Here is a 15,398-nt window from a genome sequence, read left to right as displayed (position 1 = left end):
TATCCTTATGAACTATTCCAGAATTCATTGATCGAAAGGAGTGGTGTTAAATCAAGAATTAGTATTCTGTTTGCCTGAAAAGTCATGAAAATGAACTGTTTTAATAGATTATTTCATTTCTAGGTGGTTTTTGCCACACCTTTGGTTACAGGATGCAGGTAAGGAATTTCAACAAGTACAATTCGCCTGCCTTCGTTGCTTTCCTTGCTTATATTGTCAGCTATTTTTCAGTGAATACTGAGTGTTATGTAATATTTTACAAAACTTTTGCAAACATTAGATTTCAACATAGGCAATTCTTTATGAAATACCTCTAATTATTTATTGTTTTTATTTATTTCTCTGTTTATTTTTCTTTAATTATGGCATTGGCAATCGTCTTTCTGCTCACATTGAACATTTTCCACTTCTCCCCAAACACTGTCCAATTACTAATTTTACTACCTGAATTTTGCTCTTTCAAGCTGAAGACCATTTTTATCATTGAATGCTCTCTGCAAATTAGCAGCTGCCCCTCATCACCATCTACCCAACTTATTTCCAAGTATCATCATTCAGAACGTTTCAGCTGAAGGTCAAAATCTGAAATTCCTTTCTTGTTCAACTTGTGAAAGTGAAGCAAAACAATCTCCTCAGGTGGGGAGCAAGTGCAGCTGCTCCGGTTAACTCCTGTGAGACTTAGGGCTGGTCTACACTGAAAAGTTGGGTTGACTCAGCTGCTTCGCTCAAGGATATGAAAAATCCACACCCCTCAGGGACGTAGGTAAACCAACCTAAGCACCGCTGTTGACAGCACTAGGTTAATGGAAGAATTCTCCCATCCACCTAGCTACAGTCTCTAGGGGAGGTGGATTAACTAGAGATGGGAGAACTTGTCCCATAGCTGTAGTGTCTACACTTAAGAGTGGAGTTAACCTAAGAGTTGGAACTGTTGGAGGCAATGCATTAATGTGATTGGTGAACTGGTTTGCATAAAAGAACCAGCTTAAACCTGTCTGGAATTAAACCAGAACAAGTTGATTTCTCTGCATTATTATTTATTTTATTATTTTATTGTGGCTGTGATTATTAGATGTTATCATGAGGAACCAAGAGCATGTTAGGTGCTAACAGAAATTACTAAGGGCAGATGGCCTGATTTTCAGAAGTCCTGGGCTCCCAGAGCGTCCACTGACTTTAATGGTTATTGGTGAGCAACACTTCTAAAAAATTCTTGCTACACAAAATGTACAGTCTGAGTTTCCAGTCCTGAAAAACTAACACATTGGCTTAATTTTACACAGTGTGAGTAACCCAAATGACTTCAGTGAGACTACTCGCAGTGTGCAAAATTAAGCATGTGCATAAGTCTGTGCCCTACTGGGGACTCAACGTGCAAAAGTCATAAGCAAACATTGAGGGTCATAAACAAAGAAAGAGGTGAGGAGGGAAGAGAAAGGGTTACAGTAGTAAGATCTCAGCAATACTGATCAAAATGTATATGTCTGCATGGCTCCATCTAATCCGGCTTGTTTGTTTTTTAAATAAATATTAATTCAGTCATTTCTCAGAGGTGACTTGGCAGAATTGAGGTTTTAGGAAGGATTTGAATGAGAAAAGGAGGATGATCTGACAAATAGGTTTTGAGAGGGTGAGCCAAACACAGAGGGGGAGTATCTTTGATCACTTCTGGTACTATCACAAAATTTCACAAGGCTTTCTGCCCAAATCTGCACACTCAAGAGATTCATATAATATGGATGAATTTCAGGGAAACATCCAGACTTTTTGGGTGTCTAGATGAGCTGAACAGCCAAACCTTTCCAGGTTTTCGCATCATTAATTAATACTAACACAAAAGCTTCTAACATGAAGAGCTATGAAAACAGACAACATGAAAATGTCACACTGTGCTTCACGTACGCTTTGAAAGTATAGCCCTCACTCTTTGTCTCTACTGTTTTATCTTGAGCTTTGTCTTATAAATGCACCAGTTTTATGCAAGCTTCAGATCAGAACCTGTTTCCTCAGCACAGTAACGTAGCTGCTTGTGTATTCATCTCACAGCTTTGACTACAATATCTTGACCTCTTCTGCTTTATTTATGGGACTGGGAATAGTAAGTGACGGAAGGATCAGAGGTGGTTATCAAGATAGTTGTCATCTCTGTGGAAGGATAGCCACAGAATCCAGAGATTTCTGTGTGACAAATACATCTGGGTACAACTTTCACATAAAATGTTGGGAGGGTCACAGGTGGGATTTTAAATAAAACTTTATTTATTGGCTCAGAAAACACATTTGGAATGGGACAAAAACCTTTCCTTTCCAAAGTAATGAAGTATGAGCCGTTTATTCTTCATGAAAATTACAACCCTAACAATTATTTTTTTATACTTATAAAAAAGCTTCCTGCTGTTTTAGGGAAATGTCAGCAGTAAATCCTATGGATAATTAGGACATTTGTGTCATAAATACACTGAGGCTTCACAGTATCCCAGCCAACAAAGGCTGGATAGTTTTTAAGATAATTACCTTGTTAGTGCACATGTGTAATTTCTGCAGTTGAGCAAAAATTGGAATTTCCATCCTGCAGGAAATTCTGATATTTTAACATTTGTTTTTGTCCAAAATCAAGATAAAGTCACCATATCAAACTTTTCCTAGAACAAAAAGTTCTGAAAAACTTTTTTTCAGAAATGTTGAAGTGTTTTGACATTCCCAAATGGAAATGTTTTATTCTGAGTCAGTTCAATATTAAATTGCATCTGCCAATTGAGTGCAGTGCTTCATGAGAGCTGTAGTTTGGGTGCCGCCGCCCACTCAATCTTCCCTACTGGATGGGTACCCTAGTCGCACTGCATGCCCCATGACACTGAGCACTCATGTGACTCCTGTGATAAATCACACGGGTCACTCAGAGAGGATACTGTGATGCATCATGGGAGATGTAGTCTGACCAAGGATGCTGGCCCGTAAGATAGAATGATGGCATGGAGCACCTGAACTACAGCTCCCATAAGGCACTCAGTACCCTCTCCAAATGCAATTTAATGTTGAGCTGCCTGGAAGGTAACTCTTTCAGTTCAGTTCAACAAACTAAAATATTTAGATTTTGATCTGAAACACAAATACCATATTTGAATTATCTCAGTGAAAAACTGAAAAACTTTGACACAATTGAATTTTTTCTATGGAAAATGTTGATTGTGCAGACAGTATGTTTTCCATCCAAAAATCACATGGATGGAAAATTCCCAAACAGTTCTAGTAATTTCCAACCATGCTAATAGTGAGAGGAGAGGGGAATGCACACAGATGAACAGGAAAATAATATGGCTGTACAAACTCTGCAGCGTTTGGTTTCTGATCCGAACTTGCAGTTGTGTTTGTAGATGCACTGTGTTTGGTAAAAGAAAGCTGATGAAAGGAACTCTCCACAACTAACCCCTTTTTAACTCCTCAGCCACCTTTTCCCTCCAGAAAGTCCCAGGAATCTGCCCTCTGGCCTTATAAAGGGTGTCCTAGGACATTCTGAGTAGTTGAAGATGGAAGTTTTAGTTTGGCTGGGTGATCACCAGCTTCCCAGTTAAGAGGACACCTTGAAACTCAAACAGAGGGCTCGGTTCCAGTGGGTTTAAGGTTTGACATAAATATTTCACATAACTCTAGAAAATACCCCCGTAATACACTATAAAGAAGCTGCTCACTGAATTGCAGCACTGTGTCCTAAGATCCTGAGCATTCTGCTGGTGGTGTTTGATACATGCTGGAGGACAAAACTCTCCTTCCCGGAAAGTAGAGATAAGCCACTTGGCATGGGAATTGATTGGTTCTTTGCTCAGATACCAGGGTGGGTATCTGCGTGCACTTTTTGAAATCAGCTGTTGCACTTGAAGAAATATGTATGGTGAATGTCGTCACAATATGCTATGCACTGCACACCTGCATGTCTGAGAGCAGAACCATACTCTAAAGTCGGGGAAAAGCTACAAAGTTAGGCAAAGCTAAAATAAAATAGTTGGGGCTTTTTACTTTTCTTTTAGCGCCAGTCATGCTGGTGCAAGCTCATAACAAGCAGTTACAGTAGAGTAGTAAAAGTGTTTGACATATCAAGAGGAGATAACATGTAGCGATAACATGTTTGTCAGGGACAGCGTAAAAATAGCTGCATTTTCTTTTCATATGAAGATTAATCATATTAAAATTACCATTTAATGTAAAATATAAGAATAATCTTTTGTTGTGTCCCACACAATAGGAGAAAATACTGATATCACCCCTTTTAATAGTGTGCTATTATAATATAGCTAAATGTATGCATTTTACCATTTTGAATGATTTACTTAGTGCTTGATTATCATTTTAGGTAGCCTATAGGAACACAAAAAGGAGACAAAAAGAACAGGAATACTTGTGGCACCTTAGAGACTAACAAATTTATGTGAGCATAAGCTTTCGTGGGCTACAGCCCACTTCTTCGGATGCCTAGAATGGAACATATATTGAGGAGATATATATATATATATATACACACACACACATACAGAGAGCATGAAAAGGTGGGAGTTGTCTTACCAACTCTGAGAGGCCAATTAAGTAAGAGAAAAAAACTTTTGAAGTGATAATCAAGATAACCCAGTACAGACAGTTTGGTAAGAAGTGTGAGAATACTAACAAGGGGAGATAGATTCAATGTTTGTAACACTTCTTATCAAACTATCTGTACTGGGCTATCTTGATTATCACTTCAAAAGTTTTTTTCTCTTACTTAATTGGCCTCTCAGAATTGGTGGAACAAGTCCCACCTTTTCATGCTCTCTGTATGTGTGTGTGTATATATATCTCCTCAATATATGTTCCATTCTAGGCATCCGAAGAAGTGGGCTGTAGCTTACAAGAGCTTATGCTCACATAAATTTGTTAATCTCTAACGTGCCACAAGTACTCCTGTTCTTTCTGTTCTTTCTGCGGATACAGATTAACACCGCTGCTACTCTGAAAAAGGAGGCAGTTGTGTTTGTTTGTCATATTTCTAACTACAAGTATGAATAAACGTACAAATCATGGACAGCTATGTATGGATTTATATCACTTTTTAATCAAAACTGTTCAGCCTTGTCCTTAATGTTTCCAGTACAAATGATTGAACTGTTGATTGTGTGTAATGTTTCATGTATGTACACTGTACATATATAGTTCCTTTTTTGCTTTGTGAATCATTCACAAACCATGTCTGGTTTTCCTTTAACATGTTTGTAGCTACTTGCTGAATAGTTTAGAGGAATCATTTCCAGACTATGTGTTGTTTAAGAATTGTTCTAATTGGATTATTCCCCTTTTGTTGTTCCTATTATGTGGTTTGTCACCTAAGTACATAGTACTGGTGCTTCTACCTGTTTAGTTGTCATCTAGGTCATATGGTATTGGTTCTGCTTCGTGATTGGATGTCTAAAAAATTTTAAGCAGGAAGAGTAGTGAAAAACTAATAACATTTCAGGATGTGTGAACATTCTCACAAACATGCTAAGTTGCTGTGCTGCATTGCTGTTTGTTATATGCATTGCACTTTATAACTGCTTTCTTCGTATCTTGTCATCCACCTCACCTAACCTCCCACCCCTTAAAAAGCTAAGGTGTCTGCTTTTATTCCCTCATTGTTCCTGTCACACACTAAAAGAATGTAAAGTTTTGGGAGCAGGGATTACGTCATTTTAAAACTTGGTGAGATCATACATACCATAGAATAATAAAAGTGGTTCAGAATAAAACATATTAAGTTCCTTTGCCTGGTCTCCAGTCATTATATACTGCTTTCATTATACATTGCAGATCTTTGTCCACCTGACCAGCTCATATTATCTGTAACATTGTATTTAGTTAGTGGTGTAAAGAGGGGTAATAAATACAATTGTCATGATACCAAATATACTGTATGGTGATAGAGAAGACCAAGGTAAGAAAGATAACATAAAAAAAAAACCTCATATTTAGCTGTGATGTGAAGAACATGGAAAAGTAAACTAACAAAAATCCCAGAGATTCTTGTTTGCTCTTTCACCTTGCTTTTTCTACCTGGATTCAACCACTATAGTGTTATAACCTAACATCATAAATGATTCTTAGAGCACTTCCTTTTCATTCCTCCCTTCTCTGTCTCTGCTATTCTCACTCCACCCCTGGAGTGCACAGACAGTCGAAACTAGTGTAGCTTTCAGAGAATGCTCACACATGCTGAGTTTTCTTAGATATTCGGAGAATAAAGAATTTGCTCCAGAATCTTAGCTCAAGATTTATATTTAGTGTCATAAGATAACAGTATCTTTCCATTTGACCAGATTTTCCAAAGTCAGTTTTAGCCAAGTAGTAAAATTGTATTATTCAAAAAGCTAAGGCATGCCATATAGATTAATGCTAATTATGGAAAGTCATATTTTATAAATCAGATTATGCCCACATTTTATGAGCTTGAGCTGTGTCATTTGCCAACTATGAAATCATGCTTAATATCACTGCAGGAGTTTTCTAAGCAGTATAGATTACTAATATTGCCTGGTAAAATCAGAACTTTGACTCAGAGCAACATTCTCATCCTGGAAATGTTAAAACAATGGAATGTACTATTGTATTAGGTTTTGCTTGGAGTTAACTGGAGTATGACTTAGTAGAGTATTCTTTTGTTAGTTATTTCATATTAGTTCCTTTGTTAAGTTGGGATAATTTTTATAATCATATGGTGAAAGATTTACTTTAAGAATGGAATATAAAAAGTGCTCAGTGTTGGCCTATCTTTGCTTCTATAGAAGTCAGTTCAAATTTCAGCATTGACTTGCTCCTGAATATCCCAAACTGAAAGAATAAAAGTAAATTGCTAGACTGTTCATCTTCACCCCCATTGTCTGGGTTAGTGACCATGGAGTTGGAAAAACTCTCTAATGGAAGTGCTGCTATGAAAATTTGAGCACAGCTGAGTTACAAGATGCTAATGGGTTTACATTAGGCTGGATTAATTATTCTGTTGGGGGGAATAGGTATTTGAAAACAATGCTTTCTGTTTGTTAGCAATAAAACAGTGCCAAACTGTTATGTGAATTGTTTTACCCTTCAGAATAAATATCCAGTTTCAGAGCTTGCTCTTAAATTGTTTGCATAGTGACGTTGAGTAGTGTTTGGTTTATTGATCTGAGCATAACATTTGGATCCCAGAATGGCTTAATTCTACTCCTGCTTCTTATACTGACTGTGGCCGGGACAAGACACTAAGGGTGACTGCATTCTGCCATCCTTACTCAGCAAGTGGTCCCACTATTTAGTCAGATAATACTTAAGCTGTCTCAGTTTCCAAGTCTGTAAAAAATGAGGATAATTGTACAGAGCTGCCTCTAAGAGTAACTTGAGTGATAAAAGTTAATGTTTTTAAAGTGTTTTGCAGATAAAAAGTGCAGTAATTAATCTAATATAATTTATTGGGCCTGATCCTGGCATATGTACTCAGGCAAAACTCTCGGAGAAGTCCTGTGGTTAAGGACAGTAGGTCTAGGGACTTCCACTGTTGACTTTTCAAAATATGTAGGAAATTATGTGAAATGAAATCCATCTCTTTTTGAAGAAAATGTACACCAGAGAAAATCTGTGTATGTGTGTGTTCGTTCTTAGGACAGCAGCTTTCATACCATATGTTGACTAATTTTGTTCACATTTTAGCTGCCGCAGATCTGGCAATGAAAGGACTTCTTCCCTCATATTGGTGCACATCCAAGCCCTGTATGATAAGTGTTCCCATCCATTTTGGCACTCATGTTGTTTGAACCCTACATATCTTCAAATAACAACCTGGAACCATTGGTTCCTCTATACACATACAACCTTAATCCATCTCAACATCTAGGTAATGTTACCTGAAGCCTCTTTTTAATAATAATATTTTAATTTCAGAGTATCTTTCATTCAGAAGGATCCTAAAGTGTTTTATAAATGAAACTGATAGACAAATGTATACTCTGGGGCCAAGATTTTCCTTATATTGGGAACACCTCAGAGCAGGGACTGTTGTTCTTAAATGTTTTGAAAGTGCCTAACACAGAGTAGGTGCTACCACAAATAAATAAATAAATGTATCTATTGATTTAGGTGCCTCACTGAAAACACCTTGAATGGGCCTGTTTTTCTGAAAGGGCTGAGCTCCCACCATTTGAAAATCGCACAATACTTCCAAAAAACAGAGGCATCCAAAATCACTCATTGCTTTTGAAAATGTTGGGGTGGGTTCATTATTTCCACCCCTGAAATGCTGCTGCATCGGGGTGAAATGCCAACAGCTTTTGAATAGAACACAGTAACACCACAAAACAATTTAACACAGGGCATTGAAAAGAATACAATGTCTTATTGAAAGTGCAAGAGAAATTTGGAGAGGTAGAATGAAAGTATTTGAGTTGAAATTTGGCCATGGCACTGGGCTTAACATCTGTAGATTTATGAAAAATGCCATGGGTTCTTTCATGGCCATAGATTGTCAGGTCCTTAGTTTTATATTTTATCCACATGATGAAGGATTATTCTTCTGCAGAAAAACTGTAATCCCTGTTGAGAAGCTTTTCATCGTATTCCATGATGGATCGTCCCTGAACAATGTATCCAAAAATGTCACAGAATATCAGGACATATATGCAAAATGTCACAAGGCCAGATTTCATGTCTAAAAACTCCTGTGCTGGGCTTTCTGTCACATCATGCAGACTCTTGCCTTATGCTGGATACCAAAATAAAGTAGCAAAGGTTCTAGCATTTTGCAGCATATAGCAGGGTTGACAGTGAAGTGTAGAGGATGCATCCTCCAGAGTCCAGTCCCGCAAGGTACAGATTGATTTCAAGGTTTGCTGTGCCCTCAGGTTTGCTGTGTCACAGTTCAAACTAAGAGCCTGCTTCTGCTCCCTGTGTTTTGCCATTTGTCTTAGTGTATGCACATCATGCCTCAGATGGCATGTGAACAGGATTCGTTACTGAATTTGGTCCACTGATTGGATCATTAGCTTACCCATCCCGGGCCAGGTATTGACAGGGAGTGCGATGTGAACACTGATCCATGCCATTGAATGATATGGGCAGGGTAGGGATCTTTGTGTATATGTTTGGGCAGCAACAGGATATTTCCAGACTGGTTTAGCAAACTGGTTATGAAATCTGCATAACACTTGTGTGTGTCTACACTTTGCTTCTTGTGTTAGCAGTACACATCCTGTTAGTGTGGAGCATTGTGGGATGGCTTCTGAAAGCCAGCAACAGTCAATGTAAACAACTCCGTGTCTACACTGACACTGCTTTAATCTAACTACATTGACATTGACTCTACTATGGAGGTGGAGTTAAGTCAGTGTTGTGGGTGAGTTACCCATCAGTGGGAGTGAAATTTTAGTGTAGACACATAGTTAGGTCCGCATAAGCTGTCTTGTGTCAGCCTAACTCTGTGGTGTACACCAGGGCTCACTTATTACTCTTGTTCTGGTCTGTTCATTTGGAGTATTCGCTGCTCTCTCCTAGTGCCTTTTAAAAACAGGCATTCAGATGACATGAACTGCTTTGGTTAGAAATGTTTTTTTTCCATTAAAGCTAATATAATTAGGACCCAATTCTGCACAGTACTGAGTTCTTCCTGGGAAGTGTTGTCCACCACCAACTCCCATCTGAGACTCGGCACCCTTCAGGATTGTACCCAGAGGCTGACCGCTGACTTAACACAACAGCCCTGAGGCCACTTGACTTACCGTATATTTCTCTGTGTCTAAAGTTGTCTTTGTGGTTGAAAGTAGATAAATCTGAGTAAGTAAAATATCACTACAGGATATTTTCTTTGACTTATTGAATTAAAGTCCGTGAAGCTCTTTCTACCTATGCAGCAAGCACTGAAGATGTCACGGAGGCAGAGTGATACGTACTCAGTAGTCCAGAGTTCCAATCCTAGCCTTCCTAGAAATGAGGTTCCTAAATAAATGTTTCATAAGCTTCAGTTTGTGCCATGGGTATAGATTACTTCTTTCTAGACTACTGAATTTTTTTTCTAATATAGTCACTAGTCAAAGCAGTATTTTATATATGGAGTTTAGAATGGAGTAGACTATGGGAAATATTTAAAAAATATAAATGACCTGCTCAGCTGATATACTTAATTAAAACATCACTAACTATTCTTCCCTGCTGCACTTGATTTCTAATAATTTCTCTTCAAAATTGACTTTGCAAATGAAATTGCCGTGAGTGAGTGACTGTAGAGGGTGAATGCTTGTTCAGAAAGAAAAAGGTGCTGTTAATTTTTAACTTTGAAAGCCAATATGGAATAAGTAGAATCCTCCCCAAAAACTGGTGATCAAGATAGATAGGTTCCTGCCATCAGTAATGAAAAAGAAGTGACATGTTTATCTTTACAGTCCTCTTGTTCCTGTGGTACCATAATGATACCCAGACAAAAACTGACAAGTCACATTGCCTCCTTCATAGGCAGAGGAGACTGAGATCTGATGGATATTGGCCTGAGACACACTGAAGGGTGAATGCAGCTACATGCTCCCTGTATTCCATCGAAACATCCCCATTGGTGCTTCAAGGAATATAAGATCTGCAAGTGGGTAGGGAACAGGCTGGGCCAGAGTTAAGTAGATGATTATGATTTTAGCATCTTTTCTCCTAGAAACTTGTAGGATTTTTATGGGTAGGTGAATACTGACCCTTTTAGCATCAGCTTACCCACTTTTCCCATCCACAGTTTGGAAATGCCATTAAGGAACTAATGGAGAAAACAGACTGCAAGGATCCCCTGAAAGCATAACTCATGCAGCATCTATGGTTCTGCAGATCTGCTGTGATCCAGCCAGTCCTAGTCAGGGGAGAACCCTTGTTCCTAATGAAAGCATTCCCAGGAAGCTAAGCCTAAACTCACAGAATTTCTTTGTCCTTGACAGGGAGTAGTTCACTGCATCAGGGGCCAAGTTATGCACATCTCTCTAGCGTTGGACAGTTTCTGAACTCTCATTACCTGTTAAATTAGCTTTTCCCTATCCTCTCAGTCCTACAGGTAGCCAGCCGTTCCTGGTCAGACTTGAACACTGTGTCAAGGTGACATTTCATTGATGTAGCTTGCTCTGCTATTGCCTGTGCTGTGACTCTTCTGTAGTAGGGGACTTCACTCCCAAGCTGTATCAACAAACCAACACCTTTCACAAGCAACATATACAGTGTGCAAAATGGATGGCTGTGTGGGAAGTCCCATTTACCTTGTGTAGTTTGGTCCTTTATTGGAAGATTTCCGTAGTGGCCTCACATCTCGTTAGTCACGGACTTCTGCCATTACTTGCAAAGACATAGTCGTATAAATATAGGTATCTGATAAATAAAAGATAAGCTTGTACAGTAATAAGAGCTACACTATAGTTAATACTGTGTTGCCTTCCTCTATAAGCTGTTGTTTTTACATACCCATTACTTTCTCAAAACTTCTTCTTTGGGGCTTAACCTTTCCTTCCTTGGATTTCGCCTCAGGGTGGAAGCAGTGATTGTTACTCTCTTTAAAAGGAGAGTAAAGAAAGTCCATCAGACCATTTCTGAGTTACGGAGGAGTGGGGAAAAAATCATCTTCCCTCTGCCCAGAATAAAAAATAAATAAACTTTCACCTTTTGCCAAGAATGTAGAAATGACGGAACAAAAAAATTCTTCGAACTTGGCAAGTGCTTATGGACTTTTCCTTAAGCTTGAGGGGGAAAATGAATAAAAAAGGAATATTCTCGAAAAAGCTATAGTGTCTCACTTGAAAATTAGGAGCAGGCTACCTCCAGAAACAGAGTGGGGAGCAGTTAGAAAGCAGAAAAAACGGCAAACCCATACATATTAGTGCTACTCATAATAGATTCATTCATTGCAGTCATAAGAGCAATGAGTTTAACTTGAGAAGGCAAGCAGTGGGACTTGTTCTTGGGTAAGTTAGTGGGAGGAGTATTACAGTGTTCCGTGAATTGGAGAAGATATATGTGGGTTACCTCAAGAGGGATGTCTGACTCTATTGCACAGAACCATGTTTTGTATTCTAAAAAACTGTTATTAAAATTTCGAATGAGTTCATGGCAAGAAAGATAAAATGGTTTAAATCTGTGAATTCAAGCGCTAAAGATAATGCAGAAGCAGAAATATTCATTCTGACAGATGGTGTCTAATGTAGCCTTTTTTCTAGTAAATATTGGCTTCTGCTGGGCATTAATCTCTTGGTAGAAATTTATGGAAAAATTAGATGTTTCTCAGTAAAAATTCGTAAGGGGAGAAAGTAATAGATGCTTTTGTCTGGCCAACAAAAAGGAATTGTGACAACCTTTAGAGATGGCAAAGCCTCATTGGCAGTAGAATTGAAAGAATACAACAGCTTTCTTTAAGAAACAGATTTCCTATGGCATTAACAAGAGCCTTAAACTAACCCAAATGTGGGTTATAAATTATTCCCAGTGTCCTATTCTAATAAAATTTCTAGGTGAGGTTTTTTTAACTGTTTGACTGATGTTCCCTCTCTGAAGTTCTATAAAGTGATAGCCCTTACTTTAACTATCACCTATTTCTAAGCGAGAAATTGCAGAGATGGGTGTGTGGGTTGGATTTTAAATCACATCGACCTCTAAGGAGATACTGGCATATAATAATAAGAAAATCCTTTCATTGTGATTTATATTTCCTTATATGTTGTATGGCTTTCACCTACCTTTTGTCTGTCTTTTACTTCTAAGTTGTTAAGCCAGGACTATGCTATGAGTAACAAAAAACGATTAAGTTCTAGTAGAAGATCCAGAAAAAAGTTAACTTGCATGATCTTTGCAATTTAATTTGTTCCTGTTGTTTTGACAGCTTGCACAGACAAGGAGCTGAGAAGTCTTGCTTCCCGACTAAAAGATTGGTTCGGTGCTCTTCACGAGGATGCAAATCGTGTCATTAAACCAACAAGTTCGGACACAGCACCAGGCAGTAAGAAAACGCTTTATAAAAATGAAGTTCTAAACAAGCTCACATGCATTTAAAGGGCAGAACGGTCAATACAATCCCTAGTTCATCACTATAGTGTCCCTGGGCAAATATACTAATATCTGCACCATATAACAGACCTGATCGTAAGAGATACTGAAAATATACAGCTCCCATTGATTTCTAAGGGAGTTACAAGTGCCCTCTCAACCCCAAACTGTCCTAAAAGAAGACAGTAAGACACGTACCACACAAACACACACACACAATTCGGACTAGACAATCGGTCTGCTGTTACGGCCACAAACAGTTTGGATGCTAATAGAGAGAATCACAAACCTGCCAGCATATTATATGGCAGTGGGCAAAATGGCAAACAGACTATGTGACATATACCCATTAAAAGTACAACACAGAGTCAAATACAGTAAAAATCTTAAGTGAATCAACCAGTTCCATAGAATCTCTATGAACAGAAATTCCATGCTTGAATAATAAGAGTATAGCAGTAGGAATATACTACTGATCACCTGACCAGGATAGTGACCATGATTATGAAATGTTCAGGGAGGTTAGAGAGGCTACAAAAACAGAAAACCTAATAATAATGGAGGATATCAACTTGGGAACACGTCACCTCAGGATAGGATGCAGAGATAAAATTTCTTAGCACCATTAGTGACTGTTTCTTAGCACAGCTAGTCCTGGATCCCACAAGGGGAGAGGCAGACTGTGAAGAGTTACAGCAGCAAAATACAGAGGGATCTCACAAATCTGGGTGACAAGGCAACAAAATGGCAGATGAAATTCAATGTAGATAAGTGCAAAGTACTGCACAGTAAACAACACAATCCCAATTATACATACAAAATGATGGGGTCTAAATTAGCTGTTACTACTCAAGAAAGAGATATGGGAGTCATTGTGGATAGTTCTCTGAAAAGATCCGCTCAATCTGCAGTGGCAGTCAGAAAAGCTAACAATCTTAGGAACTGTTAGGAAAGGGATCGATAATAAGACAGAAAATATCATAATGTCACTATATAAATCCATGGTACGCCCACACTTTAAATACTCCATGCACTTCTGGTCACCCCATCTCAAAAAAGATGTGTTAGAATTGGGAAAAGTACAAAAAAGAGCAACAAAAATGATTAGGGATATGGAATGGCTTCCATATGAGGAGAGATTAAAAAGACCAGGACTGTTCAGCTTGGAAGACAGATGATTAGAGGAGGATATGACCGAGGGTCTATAAAATCATGAATGATGTGGAGAAAGCAAATAAGGAAGTGTCATTTACTCCTTCACATAACACACGAACCAAGGGTCATGCAATGAAATGAATAGGCAGCAGGTTTAAAACAAACAAAAGAAAGTGCTTCTTCACACAACGCACAGTCAGCCTGTGGAACTCGTTGTCAAGGGGGTGTTGTGAAGGCCAAAAGTACAACCGAGTTCAAAAAAGCTCTTTCCTTTTACTGCTCTCTTTGTATTCCCCTCCTCGGCAGGCTGATCACTTCATTAAATTGAGCTGGTTTGGTTATGCCTGTGAAGCCTTAAGTGGCATGTGCATCCTCAAAGTAATCCATTTTGGGGGAGCCCCGTAGCATTAAAAGGAGCAGATGGTGGAAAGATGCTTTGGACACATTCGCAGTCTAGCGAAGGTGTTCCAGTGGAGATTTCTCTGTGATACATTAAATTTTCAAGATGCTACTGTGAGTGTAAATAAGCTCTTTGGATGTATTAAATTTACCCCCAGGTGGAAAAAAAAAATCACTCCTATTTTTTCCTCTCTTAAAAGGAAAAAAAAAAAGGGGGGAATCTGCACTGCTTCAAGAATTGGACCTTCAGCTATGTAATATCTGTCTTTCTGATTTAAATTAAGCACCTTGGTTCAGGCACTATGTCTCTCTCTCTAACTGACAGCATCTCAGGACATAATACTAATATGAATAACATGCACTGAAATAAGGAAATAAACAAATTAGTAGCTAGGATCAGATTCAAATTGCTCTTCAGTCTGTTGCTTGGTCATAATATTGTTGTGTTTCTAAAATCTACTCAGCTGGTCTGGGACATTTATCTTTTACATTTGGTGGAGCTGCGAAATGTAAAAAAAAGCCTCAGAGACATATTTCTGGGTGTTGTTTTGTATTTTTAGTGATGATGGAAATTAAGCTAATTATTTTCCTGTTAATTTAATTGTTGTATAATTTAATGAAGTCACTCAAACTCAACTCATGTAAGTCGCTTCTTGGAGAGTCAAAAAAAGCAATGTTATGTGCCAGAAGGTGTATTTATTTTTAATTAGGAATTTCACATAAAGGTTTTTTGTTGATGTTGTTTTTGCATCCAGAGGAGATGGATGATTTGGGGTAATAATGGGATGTGGAGTCTTGCACATGTAGGTCACCAGTTTGAATCC

At 38.3% G+C, this 15,398-nt stretch overlaps 1 protein-coding gene across 2 annotated transcripts in view; it reads left to right on the top strand.

Moving 5' to 3' along the window:
* The window catches only part of SPOCK1 (SPARC (osteonectin), cwcv and kazal like domains proteoglycan 1), a 476,662-nt gene that overhangs the window by 445,973 nt on the left and 15,291 nt on the right, over window positions 1–15,398 (top strand). For both annotated transcript variants that reach the window (XM_030573318.1, XM_030573317.1), the window contains one exon: window positions 12,857–12,973. In XM_030573318.1, the coding sequence (XP_030429178.1) occupies window positions 12,857–12,973 (117 nt within the window). The remainder of the gene's footprint in view (window positions 1–12,856; window positions 12,974–15,398) is intronic.

The sequence above is a fragment of the Gopherus evgoodei genome, chromosome 8 (assembly GCF_007399415.2).
Source record: "Gopherus evgoodei ecotype Sinaloan lineage chromosome 8, rGopEvg1_v1.p, whole genome shotgun sequence".
NCBI classification, from domain to species: Eukaryota; Metazoa; Chordata; order Testudines; family Testudinidae; genus Gopherus; species Gopherus evgoodei.
Note: the sequence above shows the minus strand (reverse complement) of the source record. Positions and strands in the feature narration are given on the sequence as shown.